Source organism: Myotis nattereri, assembly GCF_964212035.1.
Source record: "Myotis nattereri genome assembly, chromosome: 17".
In the NCBI taxonomy this organism is placed as follows: Eukaryota; Metazoa; Chordata; class Mammalia; order Chiroptera; family Vespertilionidae; genus Myotis; species Myotis nattereri.
Genome location: NC_138092.1, coordinates 12,684,704 through 12,712,607, shown reverse-complemented (window position 1 = coordinate 12,712,607; position 27,904 = coordinate 12,684,704). Strand labels below are relative to the sequence as shown.

Genomic DNA, 27,904 nt, shown 5'->3' with positions numbered 1-27,904 from the left:
GACTGGCGCAGGCGCAGGCCGGCCCGGGAAGCTGGGGTGGGGGTGGGGAGACATTTCCCCCTCGCAGGTTGGGACTAAGTGAGCCGGCGGAGGCTGCTGGGGCTCGAGGGGAAGACGAATTTGGGGGAAGTGGTGGGGCAGGCGGGGGGGGGGGGGGAGGTTCCCGCCCCGGAGCACTCGGAGCTGGAGGAGTCGGAGGCTGAGCTGGGAGGAAGGCGGGCTGGAAGCGGGCGAGGGCCCGTGCTCCTCTGCTCGCCCTCTAGCGCGGGGAGCGGCGGTTGCGCTGGGCCCCCAGAACTGTGGGCACCAATCAACGGTTGCCATAGCAGCGTTTGACGTCATCGTGCGTGTGGTGCCCCTGCTGCCGGGGCTGGTGATTGGAGGAAACCCCGTGTCTGCGGAGCGGCTGTAGCCTGTGAGCAGCGAGATCTAGGGACAGAGTCTCAGCCTCGCCGCCGCTGCCGCCCAGAGACTACTGAGTCCCCGTCCGTCCGCCCGCCCGCCCGCCCGCCGCCACCCACTCCGGCCACAGGTAAGGGACCGGCCGCCGCGCCCTCGCCCCGCTCCTCGTGCCCCAGGCCGTCTTCGGAGGGCGCGGGCTCCCGCCCCGCTCCGCATCCCCTCGGCCCCGCTCGCCCGGAGGCAGCGGCGCGGGGCTGAGGCGGAGTCTCCAGGCGGAGACGGGCGGCGGCTTTCCTTCCGCTGGGCTCGGGCGGGCGGCTAGCGGCTGCCTCGGGCGACTCGCTTCCGGATCGGCGCCTCGGCCCCGATCGGCGCCCGTTCCTGGGTCCCTCCCGGGGCGTGGGGGGTGGGAAGGGCGCCCACACGCGAGATCCCCGGGGACCTGCCCGGCCGCTGCTCCCCGGGTGGCGGAGGCACCACCAGCCGCGATCCGTTCCCCCCGCCGCCCTGGGCCTCCGGGGTCCCTTCCCCCGCGCGCCCGCTCCCCCTTCCGCCGGCGGCGCCGCGTGTTGCAGTGGCGCAGGTGAGGCCGCCCCCTCCCCGGCCCCCCGCCCGCTCCCCGGCGCAGCCTCCGCGCCCCGCGCTGCGGCACCCCGCCCTCCCCCACCCGGGCGGCGGCTGGGCCGGGCCTGGGGACCGGGTCCCGAGCGGAGGCCGCCCGGGGGCGCCCGCCAGGTAGACGGGGTGCGGCCGCGCTCCGCGCGGGGGTGAGCGGGCCCCGGGTGGGGCTCGCCTGACACCTAGAGCCGAATTTCCTGGGTTCCAGGGGGGCCCTCGAATATTCCGGGTGGGGGATGGGACCGGCCTTTTCTCCCGGCGGATGGGGGCTCCGAGGCCAGGTAGGGGCGGGGCGGATGGCAGGGCGGCGGGCGGCCCTTCGCGGTCGCCTCCGGGGCCTCGGCGGGCTGGAGCCGGGGGTCCCCTGCCCTGCGGGGCGGGGAAGCCGGAGCGTAACAGCCGGCGGTGGCGGGGCTCGCCTGGGTGTGGCTCCCGCTCCCTCCCCCACCGGCTGCAGCTGTCGGGCCCTCCCGACTGGAGCCCCGCGGTGTCGGGTGGCGCCGGGGACGCCGGTGGGAGAGTGGGGTGTGTCCGGGGCCGGCGGTCCGCGGTCCGGCCTCTGCCCCCGGGGCGGGCGGCGGCTCCCCGGTCCCCGGGCGAGGGCGAGGGCGAGGGCGAAGGCGCTGCTCCGCCCTCCCGCCCGGTGGGGGAAATTCACCCTCGGCGGTAGGCTGGGCTCCTTGACACGGATCCGCCATGACAAAGGGAGAGTCGGGGGCTGGTGCGGAGGCACCCGCTTGGGCGGAGCCAAGGAGGGGGAGGCCGCCGAGGGCGCGGACCCGCGGGTGTGCGCTTTCCAGCCGCGGTCCGCCGGCTTTCCGTTCGCCCGGCTGGACGTTTGACGGCGGTTAAGGGTTAAATGGGTGCGGCGAGGCGGCGGGGCGCTGGTTGCTCTGAGCAACCCAGCCCACTTCCCCTTGCATCCGGGCGGCGGACGAGGAGCCTGCAGGCTGGTTCTCGGTGACCTGTCGTCGGAAGCAGCGCTGGTCAGAGAGGGTTTTTGAGTTCCTGGGGTGGGGGTGAAGGGGTTATGCGATCACAGATGTTAAATAGTTTTCAAGTTGAACCACTCTACCTTGTTTCCAAGCTGATTACTGGTAGGAATATTGGGGACCTGTTCCCGATTTTTTTTTAAGTATTGTAGGATTTTCCTGGGAAGATACGGATTGGGGAGTCCGTTCCCATAGTGAGTGACAGTGGCTCTTCTGTTCACCTTTTAATAATTGCACTTCAGACCGTACATTTTTATTGAAAGTCATTTCTTCTGTGAGATCACTGTATGTTTTAGTATCTTTTTGTGTTGTTTTGGCACTTTTCAAAAGGACCTAAGGGAAAATATAACGAGGGTAAATTGAAAAGTCTAGGGGGCTTTAAAATGAGAAGGAATTAGATGGGAAGTCATGTTAGGGCAATTAATTTTGACTATTAGAAGCAGAATGAAGTAATTCTATATTTAAACTGGAACAATGACATCAGAAGCTCTGGTCACCCTGGAAGCACTTCATATGTAAATTTTAGTGTTCACAGTAAGAGTGGAAGTTTGAGGATATATATATATATTTTTTTTAAGCATATATGCATATAACAAGGTACAGCTAAATGCGACTTCAGGGTCAGTTATTGATTATTTTGTATTTAAAATATATTAAAACAAGCAACTTGGTCATTTCTTCCAGAAAATTGTCATTCTGAGGTGGGAGTAATACCAACTAAAATTTAAACTTAAAACCTCCTGAAAAGAAATTAGTATTATAAAAGTAAAAAGACATGAATTACACATTAAACTGATATGAAGTAAGAGAAATGTATTGTTCTTCATAGGCAGTGTTTCCATTAAGGAAAAGCTGCTTAATTTTTGATCACTTAGTGATATTAGAAACTGGAGTTGAAATTTTGGCCAAGATTAAGGGTTGGTTTTAAGGTGGCCTCTGTACTTTGACCTTTATGTGAAATTGGGATCTTCTGAACAAAAATATGGTAATTTTAATTTTGCTGAACTAATGTTAATGGCTTTAAATTTCCCTCTGTATGCCATTTTTAATTTTTCTATTCTGATCAGTATGTGTGTGGGTGTGGGTGTCTGCATTAAATTCCTCCAGTGAAGAATCTTCCATAGGCATTTAATCTTCCATAGTCAGTTAAATTTGAGGTGTTAAATACAGGTATTTTTTTAAACAAAAGATATAATTTTGAGTCTGTTCACTTTGATGGAAAAAATATCTAAATGCTTCTTTTTTTCCTTTTTTTTCTTCTGCAGAACATCCAGTCATGGATAAAAATGAGCTGGTGCAGAAGGCCAAACTGGCCGAGCAGGCTGAGCGATATGATGACATGGCAGCCTGCATGAAGTCTGTAACTGAGCAAGGAGCTGAATTATCCAATGAGGAGAGGAATCTTCTCTCAGTTGCTTATAAAAATGTTGTAGGAGCCCGTAGGTCATCTTGGAGGGTCGTCTCAAGTATTGAGCAAAAGACAGAAGGTGCTGAGAAAAAACAGCAGATGGCTCGAGAATACAGAGAAAAAATTGAGACCGAGCTAAGAGATATCTGCAATGATGTACTGGTGAGAATCAAACATTCATTCTAGCCTCACTGTACTATAGGGTTCCTATAATGAATATCAATTATGATACTGTTAATTTTATTTTCTTTTAAAAATTGAGTGTTCAATATTTGAAGTCTTCAGGGTGTCACACTAAAAGATGTTAAAACAATTGTAGTTAAGTTTGCATAAAATAAATGCAGTAATTTTAGTCACTCCAAAGAGACTATAAAATAGACTATGGTAGTGTTTTTTTCACTAATTGAAAAGTTTAGTAGTATTACCATTTCAGTTATGGTTGGAATATTTGTAGTATTTCTAGAGCTAATTTTAAAAAATGTACATATGTGGATATAATAGCTTTACATATCTTGGTGTTTGTTTTTTTAATTCTCACCAGAGGATATGTGTTTATTGGGGGGGGGGGGCATGTATGTGATAGAGAAACATGGATTGGTTGCCTCCTGTACATGCCCCCACTGGGGACTGAACTCCAAACCTAGGTATGTGCCCTGATCAGGAATTGAACCCACAACCTTTGGCTGTATGGGACGATGCTTTAACCAACTGAGCCACTTGGCCAGGGCTACATATCTTGTTTTTATATAAAAGAGATGTAATAGTAGACTTAGTGTAGACATACTACCTACCCTTCCCTGGGTTGGCCATCATAATGTTAATATGAGTCAGCCATACAGAAAACACTGGCTTCAGTTGCTTTTGCCTCTTCCTGAATTTGTGTTGGAATTCAACTTTGAACACTGACAACCACAATAAAAGGTTATGAGTAACTCAAGCTTGATTTTTCCAGGTTCAATATCTACTGTGTTGAAGCACTGCTTCTCTATCAAGCTTTAAAGATATAATGAACACTATAGACTTTTGTTAAAGTTGTGATGGTATTATGATTTTACACTAGTCTTTAGTTGCTAATGGAATAGCTTCACTTCCTAAATTATGAGTACATTTCTCAAATGGTCTTTTTAAAGAACAATATTTTTTATCTTAATTAACATGGACTCATGTGGTATCTGCCTTGGGTGCTTTTTTTTTTGCTTTTATTTGAAATCTTTACATTGATAGCTGTCATTTCTGAGATGAGAAAATTCCATGATTTATCGAGGCTAAATGACAGTGCCTTTCTTGTGACTGATTTATCTTATTGCAAAGATAATATTTAAGATTTAATAATAATCATGGTTTTCTATAATAAAAAATGTGTTGGGCATTCTCTCCCTTGCCCTCTTTACTAACTAGTTCAGTGATGGCGAACCTATGACACGCATGTCAGAGGTGACACGCGAACTCATTTTTTTGGTTGATTTTTCTTTTTAACAAAATGTATAAAATAAATATATAAATATATGAAATAAATATCAAAAATATAAGTCTTTGTTTTACTATGGTTGCAAATATCAAAAAATTTCTATATGTGACACGGCACCAGAGTTAAGTTAGGGTTTTTCAAAATGCTGACATGCCGAGCTCAAAAGGTTCGCCATCACGGAACTAGTTAGTACCTGTGTATTTGTTACTCAATTTTGTTCATTCTGGTGGTTTTCCTCCTATTATTACATCTGCTAGATCAAGTCATTTTTATTTTGGTTTCAAAGGGTTTGTTACAAGTTATAATTTCCCTTAAAACAAGTCAATTTAGTATTAAAGGGGAACATGGTAACATTTACCTTCTACTAACAAGCTTATTTGCTATTCCAGGTAGGTAGGTATTTGCATATTTTCCACACTGGATAAAAGCTGGTGTGAGGATTTTCCTAGGAAAAGCCTGTAGCAGTTTTAATTTTGCTTTCCTTTGATTTCCTTATCAAGAAAAGTATTGCATAGGATCAGTGGATGAGAATAAGATAATTTCTAAATAGCTCTTTGTAGATACGATTATTAAGAGGGTTTGGTATTGATCACTACCCTTATTCTTCAGAGTAGCACTGACTTCTCACCAAGTTCAACTGAAATTTGCACTTTGAAAGTTTAGATAAAAGAAAGTTTAATTCCTTGGCCATACAAAAGGCTCGGAAAATTCTAAACAAGCTTTTGCTTCCAGCCCTGGTCTTTTCATGAGTAAAACTCTTTAAGTGATCTATGTATAGCTCATGCCTCCTAACCCATAGTAGAGACACTCACACTTTTAAGTAAATGAGCAAAAGGGCTTCTTTTGGAAAAGATAGTAGAACTAGGTCAGCAGCACTGCTAATTTTTCAACTTGGGAAAATTCGATATTTACAGATAATGGGGGTTTTTACAAGCAGGCTTCTTGACAGGTAATGCTGACTCTGGAAACATCTTGCATAAAATTCTTTCTCCGTTTCTAGTAAAATGGAATAATAAAATATAGCAGAACCGATATTTCTCCCAGAGAAAAACATCTTTGAACTGATGAACTTGATGTTTAGTAAAAATGTGCTTTAATTATATACTGCATGCCCCCTAAGACCCCGGCATGTGCCCTAACCAGGAATGCAATTGGCAACCTTTTGGTGCACAGAACAATGCTCAACCAACTGAGCCACACCGGCCAGGGCTGCTTTAATTATATTTTAAAATCTTACACATAATCAATTATAATTGTATTACTCACTTTTTTCTGAACTTATTTATTGATTTATGAGAAAAATAAGCAGGTAAATCCTCTTTCAGAATTAATGTCATTGGCTGGTAGTGTCAGTGATAACCAGAGTTCATTGTACTGTTGAGCACTTAGCTAAGAAAATACCCTCTTTCTTCCCATATAAAGGAGCTAATCTCCAGAGTTCTAACTTTTTCTGAAATGAAGAGCTCTTTAGTCGTTAATAGTGGTTACTACCATTCTGTTCATGTGCTTTTGTCAAGTGTTTAATATACCAAGCAAACAAAGTAGGAATAGGAACTGTGTTACTTTGTACAAGAGCTGAAGACCATTACTGGGAGAAATGGTCACTAGCATATTCTTCCAACATGGACTTCTCTTTATGTAAAAGAACTTGGGGCTCTTCTCTTGCATCGTTAATTTGAAATGGCACTATGTGAACTAATGCAGTCTGCCTTTCCTGCCAGCTCATAGACCAAGTAGGGGAGGTCTTGGTAGTAGCGGAGGAATTTAACACTAGTGATCCCTAATAGCTTTTCTGCATAAATCCACAAAAAGAAGCCAAAGTTTGAATAGTTTTGTCTTGACTGATGAAATGAAAAACAAAATGAGGAAAGACATATTAGGAAACTTAATTCACAAAGAAGAATTTAGTGGTGTAAAATGAGTTCCATATTTTGAGTCAGGCCCAACTTTTTACCATGTAATAGCTTCTTGGCCTAAGTAAATCCCTCAGTCCTCTGAGAAAACTGAACTCAGTTAAATGCAGGTAATATCCACCCCCCATAGGATTGTTGTGGAGAATAATAATAAGGTAAAAAAAAAAAAGCCCTTAACTCCTTCTTGGCCCTGTTTATCTCAGGTTGGGGATTTTGTTTAAAAGCAGTGAAAGCAATATGAGCCTGCCTATAATAGTATAGGGGTCTCTTAACTCAAATCCAAGAATGAGATTTAAAAGATCCAAGAAGCCTTAAAAACTTTTTTCAGGGGCAGAGGGTTCATTACTAGCCAACAAGTTTTCAAAATTTCATTTAAAAATTAAAACCAGTATAAGGCAAAAATGGCTTCCAGAGATCTCCTAGGAGGTGAAGCAGTAAACAAGTGAATCTAATATTTTAATATTCAGCAACAATTGTTGATTAATAGTAATGGTGATTCCCATTTTATTATGCTTCTCTGCGTTTTTATTTGCCCAGGGCCATTTTAAGATGTTGCTGGGTACTTGTTTTTACCTCCAGCCCACAGAACTACCATTAAGCAGGAGCAAGCTAGGGAACCAGGCAGCTTTGGGGTCCTTTCTAGTCTGAATATATTAAAATGTATCTTGGACTTAAAAACTACTGTTTGGAGTTGTAAGCCAAAAATCACTAGGCACTCATTTATTGGATTAAGGACTTCTCAAAAGAATTCTGTAGTGTTAGACTTATCTTTATGACTAAAGCATTTTCACAGTAATTACTAAGTATTCCACTGGTGAGGTGTTTTGTACAGTTGAGCAGTCTGAGGTATAGGAAGTGGAAATCAAAGAAAATAAAGGAATGAGAATGGAAAGGTCGATGTTTGCTATTGGTGGGAAGGGAAAGAAGAACCAACAAATTGGTTACTTACCCTTTTTTTTCAGATAACAATCTATAATAATAAAAGCGTAATATGCTAATTAAACCTGACGACTTTCCCGATGAAGCCAGGGCTGAGCCCAGGGCTGAGCGGGAAGCGGGGTCCCAGGTGCCTGCAGCCAGGGGAAGAAAGGCCTACTCTTGCACGAATTTCATGCATCGGGCTTCTAGTACTTAAATAAGAATGGTGTTCTTCCTACCTGTTCTAGTAAGAGGTGAAGATGACCTGGAAATGTTTGGTGATTATAAGATGAGCTGTGAAGATAGTTAAAAGTGAACTAGGAGGAAGAGTTTAAGGATTAGAAATTGGAATTAAAGTGAAAAACTTGACTAATGACTCAAGTATATAAAGAACATGCACACTTTTGAAATAATGATTCAACTTTAATATACCCAAAAGAGAGGAAGACATTGTAGGCCCTGACCTTTCTAACTGCCTAATTTTAGCACATTTTCTAGACTTAATTAAAATGACATCTTGAAACTCAACTTGGACTTCGTTTTCTGATTGCAAGTTATTGCTGTGTTGACTAGATCATTGGTTCTCAACTTTTTACATTCACGTTGATAACTCATGTGTATGATAGACCCCCCCGGGCAGTACCAGGATTATTTGTCATTCCCATTGTAGTAGTAGTAGTTCTACAACCCTTACTGTCCCACTCAAAAGCATATTGGCAAGAAAGAAATATTGTCAGGATAAATATGATCTAATTTATTGGACAAAAGCTACATTATAAGTCTTTTACTGCTTCTGGTTGCTCATTCATTCAGACTTGATATGCTCTATGCTGCACACAGCTTTTATTCTTACCTTTCATTAAATAACTGCTTTCCCATCTGCTCAGTCTTCCCCCAAATTCCCTACAAACAAAGCCTTTGGCTCTAGTTTGGTGTTCTCACTGTCCCTGATATACAAGCCATTGCTAATTCCCATCTTTATGGCATAAGGGTTTCTGCTTTATTACTCTGAGTTAGAACTTACTTTAATCTTGATGTCTTCTGTTGTTTTCAACTGTAGAGGATGGCTTCATTCCTTCATTCTCCTTGAAAACAGGATATTGAATTTGTAAAGTACACTGAAGGAATAGGATATGCTTAATATTTTTTAGGTAGTACAGATTTAAATTAGGTTTGGGAGGAATAGTGTGTTTAACAACCATATCTCAATAGTTCCCATTGTACTAGGTACATTTCTGTGCAATGGTCAATCTCCATTTGTTCTTTAGTGAATAATTCCCTGAAATGATGAACAGCTGATACCTTTGTGAAAATTGCTGTGCAGTAGCAGTTGTCATTTGTTATTGATTTATTAGATTTTCATTTTCTGTTAAGGTATAATGTGACATAGAAGTGACATGCTTTAGAATAGTCATATCTTGGCAGAGTTCACTATTTCTTGCTATTGACATTCTTTTGCTATAGTGTGGAGTTTGGAGGCAGCAAAGCATGGCTGAGAATAGCTGGTTTATCAGTATGATCTTATATGGCATGGGCAATGTTTGTTTACATTGGACTAGATTACTAAAGCTTTCCACATATAAGCATTTGTGAGTTTCTTTGACAAAATTTGTTGTGAGCCTTCTTCCCTCCTCCCCCAAATAAAAATATACTTATAGTGGTATTAGCATAGGTAGGATGGCAAGGTAATATAAGTACAGTCACTCAGTGTGCTCAATTTTTGCTATATTTGAATGCTATTTACTTGAATCATTAATTGACTTGGACTTCATTAGAAAAGTTAGAAACATTTTTTAGTGGAGGTTAATTTCCATCTTACGAACAAGTTTTGGAATCTAGGAGTTTTTTAAATTAGTAATATTACCAAGTAGAACCCAGTGATGAGTTGAATGTTTCATCTCAGCGATTTACAAATGTTTTCTGAGAAAGACCTATTTCACTTGTTGATCCAAGATTTATGAACTGTCAGCTCAAATTTTTGCCCAAGGTGTAGAAGGGACCTACTTGGACCACATTCATCCCAGAGACACTTGATGAAAATCCAAAACACATTATTATATTTATTTTTATTATTTAAAAATGTTTTATTGATTTTTTTAGAGAGGAAGGGGGAGAGATGGAAACATCAATGAGAAAGAAACATCATTTTGGCAGCCCCTTGCATGCCCCCTACTGGGGATCCAGCCTGCATCCTGGGCATGTGCCCTGACTGGGAATCCAACCAGTGAGACCTCTTGGTTCGTGGGTCAACACTCAACCACTGATGAGCACACCAGCTGGGCTAAAAGTTGACAGTTGAGGACAGTATTTTATATGAAGGCTGTAGTATGATTAGAACAGGCAAGTTCTCAATTCAGTAAATTATTGAATATTTTACTACTGTGTTTGGAAATATAACATCCCAAAGTGATCATGCTTTCTGTTAAGAGTAATGACTTTTCCTTCCAGTTTCACCTTTGGTGGTTTTCATTTGATGAAAAGGGGATTATCATCAGACTGTTCATTGTGTCACAGGGATATGACTAAATAAAAGAAACTAGAGTGTTTAGTACTGCTTTAGAGGGTGATAAAACCTACCACAGGCTATGGAGACATTTTGGGTTTGAAATTTTAATTCATTTTGTGACTTTGGACAAGTTATTGCATCTTCCACTTCTTCAAAATGCAAATCGTTTAGGATGTTTTGAGCATTATTGAGTTAACACACTCCTGGTGATATTAAGTAGTAAATATAATGCTTTCCTTTTGTACCTTTGCAATATCACTTTAGTGTACTTATTAATTTTGATATTTAAGAATTTTAATAAACTGCTTTATTCTTTACTTTTAACATTTATTGATCACCTGTTATTTTATGGGCCCTGTGCTGTAAAAAGTAAATAAAATAAATATTTTTCAAAAAAAACTTTAAAAAAATCTTCACAACCTAGAGAGGAAAATAGGCATGTACACAAATAATACCCTATATAATAAAGAGCTAATAAGCTAATTAGACCGGATGGTGGAAGGACCTGCCAGAATGGGCTGGAGGTGAGGCCAGTGAGCCTGTGCCACCATGGCAGTCCCGGCACACACACACACAAACCCCCACCCCCCCTCCGCAGAGGTGGCGTGGCGGGAGAGGCAGCGTCATGGGCCCCATCCTGCTCCTGCAGGGGAGAGGCAGCTGCAGGGGAGTGGGCCTAAGTCATAGTCTGACATCCCCCGAGGGCTTCCGGGCTGCTAGAAGGATTCCTAAGCTGGCAGGTGGACATCCCCCAAGGGGTCCCAGGCTGAGGGACCTTCCCCCGCCCCCCAGTGCACAAATTTTCATGCACCGGACCCCTAGTAACAGAATAAGAGGGAAAATACTACTACATGTTGGTCGAATATGGACGAGCTGCTCTTCAACCTTTTTTAAAAAAATGGCTGATAAAATCTAGTCCCATTAGGGAGTTTATACATAATATACAATGTGCAAGTTACAAAACTATCAAAATGGTGTTTTGAACAAACCAAAAAAAAAAATGCAAACACCAAGGAGCAAATGAGAATTATAATGAAATTTTAGGCTGGCTTTAACAAATTCCTTAAACACTAGGGATAATATATCTTGGCTTTATCAAACTTCTTGTTTGATTTTTTAAAAGTTAAATGATGAAGATCTGCCATCTGTTATTAATGAGAAATGCAGTAGTTAAGTGGTCAGTCTTTTATGATTTCATCCATGAAGTTAAGCAGCACTGTTCCTTCATATCTATATGATCTTATCACAGAATACTTATATACTTTCCTTTCTTATGCAAACAAGCACAAGAAGGTGAATTTGAAGTCAAAATGTCTGCTAATACCCACTAAATCGATTCTTTACATCATCTGAATTTCAGCTATTTTGATGGAGCATTTTTCTAATTGGTTGAAAGCGAAGGATGGTTAAGGAAAGGAAGCCATTTCAGCCACAAGGGGGAGTAAGAGACTAATTTCCAAATTGATGGGCCCCTCTTGCAACAAAAATACTAGTTTGTATTTGTTTTAGAATTTTAAGAAAGATAAAAGACCCAGTGGCTTTACAGAGTAAAGTGAAAGTTCTGGGAAATTTCTCTTTGTGCACAAGAGAATTGTGCAATAGAACTGGGATTAAATTTCCTATTTTAGGATGTTATCTGTGGGGCAGTTTGAGTTTCTTACTTGGATAATAAAGTAAATTGAGGGTTGAAATTTATGGAATCATTGAATTTTAGGTTTGAAAGAGCATCCATACTAGCCTTTTCATTTTGATAGGTCAGGAAACTGAAGCTCAGAGATTCAATGATTTCCATTAGGTCATGCTATGTAAGCCTTAATAATTATCTGTCCCTTATGGTATTATTCACTTAGTTATAGATTGAAACATGGTGTTTACTCAGCTATAATGTTGGGTTTTAGGAGTGATGGATTGGGGGCTGTCAGAATAACTGGACTTTAAAAGGCATAACTGCAGTTTTAGACAATATTTTAGGGTTCTTGAATGAAAGTAATAAGACTTACATTTGAGGCCCCTTGTGTTTCTTGCCAACTTTTAACCCCAGCATTTTTTATGCATGGTTTGTATGAAAGAATATCAGTTTCCTAACTACTTACTCTTCATCTGTTGTGCTCATGGAAGAGGGGCCATGAGAGTACAGTCTAAAACAGGAATGAGTTATGGAGGCTTTGGTCTTTCCAACTCATATTTGGTGAGGTCAAGTTCAAGGAGACTGTTACCTCAGCCATATTTTTAAATTGCAGTCCATAAATGTCTCATGAGTGGTTATTTTGATATTCCAGGGCTATTAACTATTGGCTCATGACATTTTATGTATATTTATATTTGTGAAAATTTAACACTTCATTTTGAAATAATTTAAAAAATTATAAATGGAGGTTAAATTAATTTATAAAATAAGTTATCTAACCTATGGAATTTATTCACAAATTATACCACTTTAATCTAATTATGGTTCAGAATTCAATCCAGAATCACACTTTGCATTTCATTGTCCTATCTCCTTGCTCTCTTTTATTCTGGGTCAGTTTTTCAGTCTTTGCCTTTCACAATTTTGGTACTTTTTAAAACAGTACTGGCCAGTTATTTTGTAGAATGTCCCTAAATTTGTATGTCTGGCGATTCTTCATGATTAAATTCAGATGGTACATGTTGGGGAAGAATTTCTTTCTGGAAATGATATTGGGCCCTCCTTTGTGCATCATATTAGGAGACACATGATATATTATTGTTACTTAACCATTTTGATAGGACATTAGGTATCCCAACTCCATAACTTGGCGATTTTCCTTTGAAATATATTTTTCATTAGTTAATTTTTATGTATATTCTAATTGGCAAGCCCAATTGGCAAGCCCAAATGACAGCACACAACCCCGTTATTTGAGTGCACAGTTGCAAGTGACCATTCTTTAAATAAATGTATGGACAGTCCCCAACTTAACAATGGTTCTGGTTAGTGATTTTTTAACTTTATGGTGGTGTAAAAGTGATATGCATTCAGTAGAAACCGCACTTCGAATTTTGATCTTTTCCCAGGCTAGTGATGTGCAATACTCTGTAATAATGCTGGGCAGCAGCGCGAGCCACAGCTCCCAGTCAGGCACAAGAACATGAGGGTGAACAACCAATACTCTACAGGATGTACTATCACCAACGATTTTTGGATATTGCGTTCTGATAGGCTAGGCTAAACTGTGATTTTCGGTAGGTTAAATATATTAAATGCATTTTGAACTTACCTATATCTTTCAACTTGTGTTGGGTTTATTGGGATGTTACCCCATTGTGTCAGGGAGCATATGTATGAACACTATGATAAGTATGTCGTTTCTTTGAGTTTAGTCCAAGGACCCTTAGTCTGTAAATTCTGATTCCTACTTAAGAAAGAAAAGGTGACCTTGAATTTTATTTTATTTATTTTTTAATCCTCATCCGGGAATATGTATTTTTATTGATTTTTAGGGAGAGAGAGAGAGAGACACACACACACACACACACACACACATTTGCCTTCCATATGTGCCCCAACCTGGATCGAACCCCCAACCTTTTGGTGTATGGGATGACGCTCCAGCCAACTGAGCCAATCTGCCAGGATGTGGCCTTGAGTTTTAAAAAAATCTAAGTGGTGGGTTGGCAAATGTTCAGTGTATTAGAGAAGGTTTCCTGGAATAAAATTGGAAGGGGGATTTTGAAATTAGTGCTATAGTGAAAAGAAGATTGATGAGGGTGCAGGTTATGATTTGCTCCTATCACTCCTCTTGGTAATAGAGTTCCTGACTTGCAAACAAATTTACTCTGCTTTGCTGCCTGAAACTACCCTCCCAACCTATCTCTGATGGATGTTTTGTCTCCCTTAGCTTCCTTCTTTAGGGTTATTACGTAGAAACCTGGAGCCTTATCCAAGGATTCTGAAAGCATATTAGGATGTACTTAGCCTGCTCCTTGGCTGCTGTTTCTGAATATATGTGCTTTTCTGCTTCTCAGAAAATTTGAATATTTTTCATTAACATGCAGTATCAATTTCAATAATTATTACCATGTTTTGTCTTAACTATTTCGAAGTTTGGTAAGATGATGAACCCTTGATAGTCTTCAGCATGCTGACCTAAGATTTTCATCTCACTCTCTTAAGATCATTCTAAGTTTTCTGTTATATTTAAATGAAGCAGTTCAAATTATACATCTATTATAATTCAACCTTGAACTTAATATTTGAATGCCTACTATGTGCAAAATATGTCTTTAAGGAGCCAGTAAATAGAATAAGAATGCTTATGTATGTGAAAAGTTAAAGGTGCAAAGTCATAATTTTATTTTAAGTTATACTTAATCTGAATAGTAATTTAGGTGTTATAGAACATAGGATATAAAGTAAAAAATTAAAACTCTGACATTTCACCACCTCAGAGGTAATCTCTCTTTAGGCCTTTTTATACCCTAGAAATTTGCATTCTATCCTTGAAGAATGTACATGAGTAGGATCATAGACAGACTATCCTGTCCTGTCACTTTAAGGAAGAGAAATGGTATTTGTGATTAATGATAAGATTTAAGCTTTGAAACAAAAATAAGAATTTTGGAAAACTTGTATGTATACCTTGATCTTGTCAGCTTTCTAAAAAAATTTTTATGAGTATAAAGCGATCTTAGGACCAAAAACTTTTAAACCATAAACATGGAGCATTTGTTGTTACTACTAAGTTTTTTTTTTTTGGAAAGTGTATTATGGTAACTTACTTCATTATTTTATTGCTTGCAGGGAAGTAAACAGTTGGTTAGGGAATTTGGTTCAGATTGGACTGTTGATAACACTTCGGGTTCTGTTCTAAATGCTTTCTATATATTACCTCATTTAATCTTCACAATCACTTTGTGTATTATATCTATGACTACTATCTCCCTTTTACAGATGAGAACCCTGGGCCCAGGGAGATTCCAGAACTTTGTCAAGGTGACAAAACACAGCTAGTAAGCCAGTGATGGCGAACCTTTTGAGCTCCGCATGTCAGCATTTTGAAAAACCCTAACCCCATCCGAGTAGAATGCCAGCTCTGTATCTGGAGCTTTGAGTGGTGCTTTCAGAATTTATATTGTTTCTCTTACACCAAGCTATTGCTCCAGGAAGTGTTGCTGATTCAGACAGCTCTGTGGTGTTTGACATGGTTTCTAGCCTAATTGCTAACTGAAGGAAGATTTGATGTTTTATGCTTCCTATTAATTTCAGGCTATAATCATACTAAAGTACCAGTGAAAGGAGGGATATCACTAGAATAGAGGTGGATTTTCAGTTTATAAACTTTTCATTAGAAACAGTTTGCCCACAATCAGGATTGAATGTTTGTTTCATTTCCTATTAGTGGGAGCAGGTTGAGTCCTAACCCAGGAAGGGCAGTCAGAACTAGATGACCTGTCAGTTGATGTGGTTCCTTAGTTTTTATACACTCTAAAGTCAAAGCACTGCTGTTACATAGACCATCTTTAGATCAAGGCATATGTTACAAAAACTGTTGTTAATATATGCTGCCCTGGATAAATTGACTGGCTAGGGGTGGGGGGCAGGAAATCATTACTTGAACCCTATAAATCAATAGCAATGTTGTAGAGAGAGAAATATCTTTCATTTCTAAGAACTCAAGTTTCACAAACTTTTATCTGTTGATTAGATTAAGGTTCAGTCCCTGTCTTCAGAATCACGAATTTAGATCTGGATTATGAACCATCTACAGCAAGCATGTCAAACTCAAAGGCTAACACAGGCCAAATACACAAGGTTTAAGTTTATGTGGGCCGCAAAAAAAACACAAAAGCTTCAATTTTCATAGAAACGTAGGTTTATTTCTATAGAGACATGCTGAATACAAAGGGCTGAAATAAGTGAGTAATCGTTAACATAAAATAGAACATTTTAATAAAAATTAATGTTTTTTTCTTGAACATTAACTTACCAGACACTGAATAACTGCACAAATTAATAAGTGTAATGCAAATAAACCTATTGTTCTTGTTCTCTGAAAGCAAAATATTTCCTGTTGTGCACACCAAACAAGTCAGTACAAGATTAATGAGGAGGCAATCGCTGCTAAAATATTCGCTGCTAGTATTAATGGAGAGAAATGGTGCACCTGCGCATAAGGCGCATAAGAGAAATGAATGCAACACGATTATAGTAATCAGTCATTAGCGAATGTTGTAGTTCGTTATTAATAAGTATGTAACAGGATATTGTAAAAATTAACTTAGCAAATTTTTATTAAGACGTTTCTTACATACCGTTATATTGGCTGGGCCACAAAAATATTTGTTGTGGGCCGCAAATTTGTGACATGCTTGATCTACAGAGGTATTGGATATGGGCTTCTAGTGGCATCTTGCCTACTATATAAAATTAGCATGTGCATCAACTCTAATTCTGCAAATTAATCTGAGGTATTTTTTTAAATGTTGACCATATCTTTAAAAGAGACAAACTGGCTGTGTTCAAGAACACATTTTTAAATTAGTTGAGGAAATACTCAATTTCTAAATCAAATACATTTCAGCAAGATTCATACTGATTAACACTGTTGGCTTTAGTTTAGTGCTTGAGTGTAAGATGTTCATAAATGTTGTGTTTGACCTGAAAATATTTTCCATTGTAAACTACATTTGGGTTAGGAAGTTAATGTACTATGTTATATGAAAACTTTTATAAGCGAAAGGGAATCAGTAGCTATAACCTTGTTGGAGCTGTGATGAAGCCTCATTGTCTCATAATGCTGTGTCCCTTTTAAATTCAGATTCTTGATGTCCCAACGTCATCATTACTTTCATTGTACTATTGTAGATGAATGAAATTTAGGAAGTTGCATTGTGTGCTTAGGGTATTCTTTTTAAAGTTTTTGTATGTTTTGAAAATAGCTATTAGTCCTTTCTCCCTTTAATTTTCTATTTTGCTTGCGTCCAGTTTTTTCCTTGTCACTGCTACTTTCTGATAAGTGGTATTTGCTTTTCCCCCTTTATTCTTATTTGTTCCCTCTTGGTCTTTGCATATATTGGTCTTTTTTCTCTGGCTTCCAAATCTGAAAAATTGAGCTTTTGTTTTTCTTTCATCAGTTGACAAAACAATATATTTGATCACCTGTTTAATGTTACAGTTAACTTAATTCAGTGAACTCTTTTATCTTCCATGTCTTCCCTTAGAGTTTAATGAGACCATCTGATTTATGAATCTTCTCTATAAAATACCCAAGTGATTCTCTCACTTCTCCTTAAAATCTATATAAAGAGTAAAACACACTTTCTGACTGGGTGGCCTATCCCAAGCTTAGACCATTCATACAATTTTTTGCATATTCAGAAGATACCTTGCCTCTTGCTGAACTTAACTAGTCTTGTCTTCTGGAGCCATTCATATAATAGTCTTTCAATATTCATGATAGTTTCTAGTTTCCTCATTTTTGCTTGCTTTCCTTAGAAACTCTCCAGTTTGGAAATGCCTGTCTTGGTACATTATAAAAAAATAACAGCTGAAACCGGTTTGGCTCAGTGGATAGAGCGTCGGCCTGCGGACTGAAAGGTCCCAGGTTCGATTCTGGTCAAGGGCATGTACCTGGGTTGCGGGCACATCCCCGGTGGGAGATGTGCAGGAGGCGGCTGATCGATGTTTCTCTCTCATCGATGTTTCTCTCTCATCGATGTTTCTGACTCTCTATCTCTCTCCCTTCCTCTCTGTAAAAAATCAATAAAATATATTTTTTTAAAAAAATAACAATATACTCTAGATCAGTTCTCATTAGCCCAGTGTGAAACATAATCATTTTCTTTAACTTTCTAATTTTATTAATATCTCGGAGTCACATTACCCTTTTTAGTAGGCACATCACCCTGTTAAAACAAAATGTAACAGTGGTAGCACAGGTCAGATTGCCTAGTTGGAGTTGTATCTTCACAAGTTGGCTGTGGTTTTAAACACATTACATTGTCTTTTATAAGATGGGGATCATTGTAGTTTGTACCTTATAGGTAAAGTTATGGAAGGATCAAATTAAATAATCCATATAAAATGCTTAATTGAGGTGTCAAAATGTCATGTTTATTATTGAAATAATGTTAGGATTCTTTTCTTCATTTGTCTATTGTATAACAAACCAATCAAAACTTAGTGACTTAAAACAATGATATATTCTTGTGATTCTTTGGCTTGCCTAGACTGTTGGCCAGTTCTTTACATTGTATTGGCTGAGGTCACTTACTGCTCTGCATTCAGCTAAGGCGAAATAACTGAGTGGCTTCACTTAACATCTACCATGACTGAGCTGACTTGGCCTTTCTCTCCAGAAGGGTACTTTAACTTTTTGCATGCTGGCCCAGGGCTCCAAGAGAGCAAAGAGGGGGAAGTTGCCAGTCCTCTCAAGGGTTAGGCCCAGAACTGGAACAGCAATCACTTCCACCACATTCTGTTGGTCTGAGCAAGTCAACAAAGTAAGCCTAGACTCTGGGGAAAGGAAATGAAATTTTACCTCTTGACAGGTGAATGAGTGGCACACGTGAACAGGTTGATGGGAATTGGTGGAGGCCATCTTTGGAGACAGTCAATCACAGTTTTGTTCTTTCATAATTAGTTTTCTGAACCAACGTGTTAGTAGTCCTTTAAATTTAATCTTTAGTCCAGTCTTTCTTGCTTTTTATTTTTTAAATCTTAATAGTTCTCTTAGCTTCATGTAATCAGAAGCTTTGATAGACAAAAGTATGCCATTTACTCTTTCTTGGCTCCTTTTATTTTTAACAGCTTTATTGAGATACATGGACATACAAAGAACTGCACATATTTTTTAAGACTTTTTAAAATTGATTTTGAGGTAGAGAGGAAGGGAAAGAGAGAGAGAGAAACATAAATTGTCTGCCTCCTGCATGCCCTGCACTGGGGGATCAAGCCTGCAACCAGGCATGTGCCTTGATTGGGAATCGAACCCACAACCATTCGGTGCATGGGAAGTTGCCCAACCAGCTGAGCCACACTGGCCAGGACAGAACTGCACATATTTAATGTGTGCAATTTGATGTTTGCTTTCTTGATTTTTTTTTCAATTACAGTTTACACTCAGTGTTATTTTGTATTAGTTTCAGATGTATCATGTAGTAGTTAGACAAAGTGGAGTCCTGTTCTCCCCTGCCCCACTCACCCATCCCCCCATCCCGTCAACTTGGTGTAGTCAGCATTTCACTAGAAACTTTGCCACGATTGATACTTGGTCCTTTTGTTCCATCATTAGGCCAATAAGCAGCCTATTGTTATCTCATCTTCCTGTTACTTGTAGCTTCCAGTTAATAGCTTTAAAGTTATTTTGTTGTTACTGTTTTAATAAGATGTAATAACTAATTTAGTGTTCACCTTGGGGGGAAGAGGTGCTTACCTACTATTTTTAAAATTCTCTGTATGAGTTTATCTTTGTGTAAAGTAACATTCTTTAGGGATACAGAAGTTACTAAAAAGATGAATTACTAATTCTCATAACATTTATTGGCAATTTTTCTAAATAACTTATACAAATTTTCTGATGTTTATGTTAACATTCTACATGTTAAGTGATTCATCCTTAACTAACTGCGTGCTGTGGCCTGCATCTTTGCATATGCTGAGTGGGTTAGATAAAGTAATTAAAAGTGAAGGGCATGACTAGGCAGTGTTATTCTTAGTTTCAGCTGTCTTTCCTGCTAGACCACCTATCCACAAGCAGAGACTGTCTTGCCTGCTCACCCTAATATTCTTAGCGCCTAGCACAGTGTCGTTTCAAATGCATTTGCAGAATAAGTGAATGTAAAATGTGAGTTAGGGATGCCTAGGTAGAGAACTGGTTTCAGGGCTGGGCTTAGTTATTACTACTACTTTTATTGGAAAAGTCTTAGTATCGTAATACCTTAGGTGTATGTAAGTGAGCCAGAGAGCAGCTCACAATTGAATTGTATATGAAGCCTTCTTTAAATTTACCTTTTCTCCAATTTAATTTAAAGTTGTTTTTGAATTCTAGTGAATCACATTACACTATTTCTTTATACGTACTTAATAGTCTAACCTTTAGCTTAGCCAATCAGAAATAGAATTTACCCTTAAACATGTGGAGTTGTTACAATTTAATCTAGACTGACTTCAAAGCCGTATACCATGTCTCATAGTTGAAGAAAAATGCGTTACCTGAAAAGGCCTGGTCATTTGTTTCTTAAGTGAAAAAAAATCCACTGTCTTCTGTTGTATGAGGAACATCTCCAAAGAGCATGTTGTTCAAAGGGTTAAACACTTTTGCAGCTTAGAGATCTTTGAATGTGAAGGTCTGGGTGTGGAGTAGTAACAATTTTGTTATCCTAATCAAAGTGCTCTTCTGATTTCAGGCCAGTGGTTTTATTTTTTTTTTTAATTATTATTATTATTTTAGTCCTCACCCAAAGGGTATGTTTTCACTGTTTTGAGAGAGAGGATGGGGGGAGAGTGAGAGAGAGAGAGAGAGAGAGATGAAACATTGATGTGAGAGAAAAACATCAATCGGTTGCCTCCCATAAGCACCCCGACCAAGGATCAAACCTGCCACCTTTTGGTGTACAGGACTAAGCTTCAACCAACTAAGCCACACGGGCCAGGGCCAGGCCAGTGGTTTTAAATGTTGGTTAATAACCACAGAGGACATTTTAAGTTGACTTAGGTCACCTTCATTCCTTTTTTTTATAATACAGTGCAGCTTAGTCCTACTGCCAACTGGGCCGCTACCCACTTCATCCATGTATCTTATTAGCTAAAAATTACTTAATGAAATTAAAGGTTTACTCTTCAGAACTGTAATTTTCATAATTCTACTGCTCTCTTAATTTAGTTAGGAAAACTAAAACTTTTACTTTGAACATCTTTACCTGTCGTGTGAAGTATTACTTGAGTGTATTCTTATAAATGAAGTTAATTTTGTTCTGTTTCCTCTGTCATGGACTCTGGTAATTTCTATTACAATATTAGTTTCTGCTTAAGTCATAATTCCTCCAGAGTCTCAAAAGATTTATCTCTTGTGTTTTTTTCCATTCTATCATGACTACCTTGAAAATGGAAATTTTGCCAGCTTGTTAGAAAATGTGGACTATCATTGAAACATACAGTCTATATTGGCATGTAAATAGCACTATGGGAGAGGGGGAAGGGTGGTATTCAAATGCATAAACCTTAAATAATAAACTGTACACTAACTTTAAATTTCAAGTGTTGCTGTTTAAAGCATTCTGTTTTTGCTGTAACTGGTTTGGCTCAGTGGATAGAGCGTCGGCCTGCGGACTGAAAGGTCCCAGGTTCGATTCCGGTCAAGGGCATGTACCTGGGTTGCGGGCACATACCCAGTAGGGGGTGTGCAGGAGGCAGCTGAAAAAAAAAAATGAAGCATTCTGTTTTTAAAGCCACAAATTCATGAGCCTACTGCATTCAACAATTGTATTCTTGGCGATGACTGTATTAAAGTTTAATAACTTAGGCTATAGTGTGCTCTTAATAAATGCAGGTTCCTTCAGTTTTGTAAATGTTTTATTCTTATTATGACTTTCTTTTCTTCCCAAGTCTCTCTTGGAAAAGTTCTTGATCCCCAATGCTTCACAAGCAGAGAGCAAAGTCTTCTATTTGAAAATGAAAGGCGACTACTACCGTTACTTGGCTGAGGTTGCTGCTGGGGATGACAAGAAAGGTATGCTGTATTTTCTAACCTGTATAAAAAAAAAATTGTGGAAGTGGTCTTTTTCTAAAGTGCAAGCAGTTTTTTGTTGTTTTTGGGTTTTTTTAATTGCTTAGAGCACTAAATGAAGGACAGTAATGCACTTTTTTTCTCTTTTTTTTTAGTCCTGAGACTATATACTGCCTAATACTGGTATTCTAAAATTGCAGCTGGCTGAAAAGCCAATTTTGTGCATAGGAATACTTCCTCAGTTTTAAGAAATAGCGATCACAGCATAACTGTAGAGCATTGTAAACTAATAAAATATAATACTGAGATGATTAGAGTCGTTTTTGTCTTGACATTGACTAATAGCTAGTGTGAAGCTTATTTTTTAAATTTAAGAACCTCATTCAATTAAGGTTGCTACAACTTGATATTTCATAGGATATTTCGTTGGATATTGAGGGATGAAGATGAAGTGCAAGTTTTATCAATATATTTCTGTGTTTTATTACCCAGGGATTGTGGACCAGTCACAACAAGCATACCAAGAAGCTTTTGAAATCAGCAAAAAGGAAATGCAACCAACACATCCTATCAGATTGGGTCTGGCCCTTAACTTCTCTGTGTTCTATTACGAGATTCTGAACTCCCCGGAGAAAGCCTGCTCTCTTGCAAAGACGGTATGTATTTTACCTGTTATGTGGAAATACAGTGAACTTTATTATTTGAGCACTGAAATGTACTTTTTTAAATCGTAGGCTTTTGATGAAGCCATTGCTGAACTTGATACATTAAGTGAAGAGTCATACAAAGACAGCACACTAATAATGCAGTTACTGAGAGACAACTTGACAGTAAGTACATAGTTAATGTGGTTGATGAGGTTGTTTTATAGATTACTATAAGGGATATTTCTGTCCTTTTTTTAAATATTTATGACAAGATCCTATCTGCTGTTAAAACTGAAGAAAAAAACACTGTGAAAACTGAAATATTAAACCAAAGACTTAAAAATGTTCAGTTTTGCCCTGACCGGTGTTTCTCAGTGGTTAAAGCATCAGCCTGCAGACTGAAGGGTTGTGAGTTCAATTCCTGGCCTAGGGCATGTACCAGTGTTGCAGGTTCATTCCCTGGCCCCAGTCGGGGTGCGTACAGGGGGCAACCAATCAATGTGTCTCTCACATCGATGTCTTGCTCCTCCCATCCCCGCTTTCCACTCTATCTAAAAAATAATAGTCATCAATGGAAAAATGTTGTCAGCTGAGGATCAACAACAACAAAAAGTTGGATTTCATTAGTTACATATATATCTATTGTTAAAATAATTTTGTAACCCATGATTTTTGCATTTCAAACACACAGGCCATTTTATTTTCCATTCTAACCTGGATGGTGCCATTTTTTTCTTTTCATTTTAGTTACAGAAGCGTTTAGGTGTTAGTACTGAAGACTTCTTTGTGTTTAAATTCCATTAAAAATAGTTTTCTTGGCTATAAAGTTACCTCCATATTTATTCAGCTATGGCAGGACATTAATAACTTCACTTACAAAATTTCAGATACTTCGCAGAATCCAAATAGAAATCTATTTTTGCCTAGTCTCTTGGTTTAAAAGGTCATGATTATCCTTGGAATATGCCAGACCAAAAAAAAAAAAAAAGCCCACATGCCATTATCACTGAAAAAAAAAATTGACAATTTTTTAATTATGTTAAATATCTCAATAGTGGTTGAGTGTCAAATTCTAATTGTCTCTATTTGTCTTTAAATTGTTGGGTTTTTTAAAACAGTTTTTTATCTGAATTGGGCCCAAATAAAGTCTACATATTGCAATTTTTTTATATGTCTCTTTGGTCCCATAGGTTTTCCCATTCTCCTTCAGATAAATATTAAATTTGAAGTTAGGTGAAAAATTATCAAGTATCTGCTGGTGGTTCTAGGAAGGAAGATTATAGATTAATGCTACTGGGTTTTGTGTGCTTTAGGGCCTTTTCTCTTGGGGACTAAATCATTTTATACATTTCATTTCTTCCAATTTTATTCTAGTCCACTGCTAATTTCCTGAACCAGTTCTGCATTCTAGTGTTGAATTTCTTCAGAGAGTTTTTTTAAAAGTCTTGTGTACTTGTTTATTATTACTAAACACTTAAAATTATTAATTTTTTAAATATATTTTTATTGATTTCAGAGAGGAAGGGAGAGGGAGAGAGGGATAGAAACATCAATGAAGAGAGAGAATCATTGATCAGCTGCCTCCTGCACGCCCCCAACTGGGGATTGAGCCTCCAACCTGGGCATGTGCCCTTGACTGGAATTGAACCTGGGACCCTTCAGTCCACAGGCTGACTCACTATCCACTGAGCCAAATTGGCCAGGTACTTAACATTATTTTAGAAAGTGTAATTAGGGGGCTACTTACAAACTTGTGAGATTTTTATTTTGATCAAGAGATTAAGCCATGGTTTCTTACAGAATAAATCTTTTTATATTAAACCAGAGGCCCGGTGCACGAATTTGTGTACCAGTTGGGTCCCTCGGCCTGGCCTGCGGGATCGGGCTGAAACCAGCTCTCCAACATCCCCCAAGGGGTCCTGAATTGTGAGAGGGTATAGGCCAGGCCGAGGGATGCAAGAGGTTGGCCAGCTGGGGAAAGACCGCAATGGGGCTCCAGGGCATGGCTGTCCCATCTTGCTCAGTCCCTATCAGCCAGACCCCAGCAGCAAGCTAACCTACTAGTTGGTGTATCTGCCCCCTAGTGGTCAGTGCACTTCATAGCAACTGGCCAACCAGTTGACTGACTACTCTCTGGTGGTCAGTGCACGTAATAGCAAGCAGTTGAGCGGCCTTAGCATATCATTAGCATATTACGCTTTGATTGGTTGAACTGCTGACTGGGCAACCAGACACTTAGCATATTAGGCTTCTATTATATAGGATAAAAGACGTGGAATTTGCTAGCTAATTTTAATATAATTTTTTATATTCTGTTTGAAATGATGAGAACTTGTCATTCTGAAAGGTAGACCCTGAGACCTAGTTACTATGTTGTATTGTTTGCCTCTCCCACACTCCCGGGCCAGGAATTGAACTCACAACTTGGATATGTACCCTGACCAAGAATTCAGCTATCACCCTTTGGTGCATGGAATGATGCTCCAACCAGCTAAGCTGCCCAGCTAGTGTGGCTCCGTGTTTGAGTGTCAACCTGTGAACCAGGGTTTGATTTCTGGTTGTGGGCTCGATCCTCAGTTTAGGGCATGCAAGAGGCAGCTGGTCAGTGATTCTTCCTCATCATGGATGTTTCTACCTCTCCCTCTTCCTTCCTCTCTGAAATCAATAAAAATATATTTTAAAAATAGAAAACATTGAGATTTTTTCCACTTAATTTTTCAGTGTATAAGCAATATAAAATTTAAAATTGTCTTGAATCAATTTTTTATAATGACCTCTAAAATTATAGCATAGTAATAAGACTAAAAAAATTACTAATATTTCAAGCACCTGAAGTAATTTTTTAACCTGCTGAAAAACTAACACTGATGAAAAAATTAATAGAATCCATAATTCTACCACTATGGGACAATTCAATTTTTACCTCTTAAAAGATTTGGTTCTGACCATGCTGGTTTGTGTTCAGCTAAATTTGTATTTTTACTTAGTATCCTGGCTCTTGAATTTCATGGGTTGTGGGATTCTCTTTGGAGTGGGAGTATAAGTTTTAAAAGGAGAAAGTGCCTTGTGCATAGGCCAAATTAGTTAATTTAGTTGCACTAAATGTGTACATCCATCTGCCATTGGAGCTATTCAGGACAATCTAATCTGATAATTATTGATACTCTTAGCATTTCTATGATTTCTTCTACTTTCTCTTTACTTTCTGTGACTAACCATGAATTTCCTACATATGACTTTATTTGAAGACATCTGTTAATATTTTTTTCAAACTGAAACATGCTAAAAATCTTTCCTTCTTTTACCAGTTGTGGACATCGGATACCCAAGGAGATGAAGCTGAAGCAGGAGAAGGAGGAGAAAATTAACCGGCCTTCAAACTTTTGTCTGCCTCATTCTAAAATTTACACAGTAGACCATTTGTCATCCATGCTGTCCCACAAATAGTTTTTTGTTTACGATTTATGACAGGTTTATGTTACTTCTATTTGAATTTCTATATTTCCCATGTGGTTTTTATGTTTAATATTAGGGGAGTAGAGCCAGTTAACGTTTAGGGAGTTACGTTTTCATCTTGAGGTGGCCAATATGGGGATGTGGAATTTTTATACGAGTTATAAATGTTTGGTATAGTACTTTTGGTACATTGTGGCTTCACAGGGCCAGTGTTAAAATTGCTTCCATGTCTAAGCAAAGAAAACTGCCTACATATTGGTTTGTCCTGGTGGGGAATAAAAGGGATAATTGGTTCCAGCCACAGGTGTAGTTGTTGTGGGTACTTTACGTTTTGGAGCACTTAGAGTGCTGTGTTGGAAGTGGACAGCCCACGGGCGGTCCATGCTGAACCGTGTGTGTATCTGTGGAATGTCAGCCTCAGTGCGCACACCTTCGACGACAGCTGCAGAGTGTTCCTTTAGTTGTGACCCATTTAACTCTGGATAAGGGCAGAAACGGTTCACATTCCATTATTTGTAAAGTTACCTGCTGTTTGCTTTCATTATTTTTGCTACACTCATTTTATTTGTATTTAAATGTTTTAGGCAACCTAAGAACAAATGTACAAGTAAAGATGCAGTAAAATGAATTGCTTGGTATCCATTACTTATGTATACCAAGCATAGCAGTAAAACAAAAAACCCATGTATTTAACTTTTTTTAGGTTTTTTTTTTTTTTTTTTTTTTGCTTTTGTGATTTTTTTTTTTTTTTTTTGATACTTGCCTAACATGCATGTGCTGTAAAAATAGTTAACAGGGAAATAACTTGAGATGATGGCTAGCTTTGTTTAATGTCTTATGAAATTTTCATGAACAATCTAAGCATAATTGTTAAGAACACATGTATTAAGTTCATGTAAGTGGAATAAAAGTTTTATGAATGGACTTTTCAACTACTTCTCTACAGCTTTTCATGTAAATTAGTCTTTTGGTTCTGAAATTTCTCTAAAGGAAATTGTACATTTTTGGAAATTTATTCCTTATTCCCTCTTGGCAGCTAATGGGCTTTTACCAAGTTTAAATTCAAAGTTTATCATAACAAAATACTACTAACAGAACTACTGTTCCCAACCACGTCCCATACTCCTCATCCTCCCAGCCCCCCAGGCTCCCTGAAAAAAAGGTGTTGGGTTTGTTTGTTTGTTTTCAGAGGTGTGGGGATTGATTGGAAAAAATAATATGTTCCATTTAAAATTGTAGTATGGCATTTTCTAACTTGGAAGCCACAATGTTCTTGGCCCATCATGACATTGGGTAGCATTAACTAAGTTTTGTGCTTCCAAATTGCTTTTGTTTTTAAGAATTTCTTGATACTCTTATAACCTGCCTTCAACTTTGATCCTTTATTCTTTCTATTTGTCAGGTGCACACAGGATTATCTTGTTCAGCCTTCTGTCTGTCACCAACCATTATTACTTGGTGGCCATGTACTTGGAAAAAAGGCCGCATGATCTTTCTGGCTCCACTCAATGTCTAAGGATACCCTGCTTCCTTTGCTTGCATCCCATAAACTATTTCCCTCATCCTATTTACTGCAGCAAATGTCTCCTTGTTTTATCTCCCCGTGAAACTCCACCTATCTGGAATGGTCTGTCATTGGCTGCCTTTCAAATCTTTTTTCCTCTCTTCTTTTAATAATGGGGCTAAGTTATACCCAAAGCTCGCCCTACAGACTATTTCCTAAGTACCTTGCAAAAACACCAAATAAAAATACCATTTTAAAAGGTGTATTTTTTCTTTTAGAATGTAAGCTCCTCAAGAGCAGGGACAATGTCTTCTTGTATGTTCTATTGTGCCCAGTACACTGTAAATGCTCAATAAATACTGATGATGGGAGGCAGCGAGTCTTG

At 39.2% G+C, this 27,904-nt stretch overlaps 1 protein-coding gene across 5 annotated transcripts; it reads left to right on the top strand.

Annotated features, from left to right (window-relative positions):
• YWHAZ (tyrosine 3-monooxygenase/tryptophan 5-monooxygenase activation protein zeta) lies at positions 1–27,890 on the top strand. Of its 5 annotated transcripts, none has more exons than XR_013997048.1 (7): positions 1–532; positions 3,278–3,582; positions 21,792–21,915; positions 22,405–22,568; positions 22,647–22,742; positions 25,868–26,030; positions 27,418–27,890. XR_013997048.1 is itself a non-coding variant. In XM_081111134.1 (7 exons), exons 2-6 carry the CDS (start codon positions 3,289–3,291, stop codon positions 25,925–25,927), a joined length of 738 nt encoding a protein of 245 aa, XP_080967260.1. In that variant the 5' UTR covers positions 1–532; positions 3,278–3,288; the 3' UTR covers positions 25,928–25,944; positions 27,418–27,890. The 5 variants fall into 5 exon arrangements, 4 of the variants coding, with proteins under 4 accessions (XP_080967260.1, XP_080967257.1, XP_080967258.1 ...); XM_081111134.1 differs by having other exon boundaries at positions 25,868–25,944; XM_081111131.1 differs by having other exon boundaries at positions 25,868–27,890.
• The last annotated feature ends 14 nt before the right edge of the window (positions 27,891–27,904 follow it).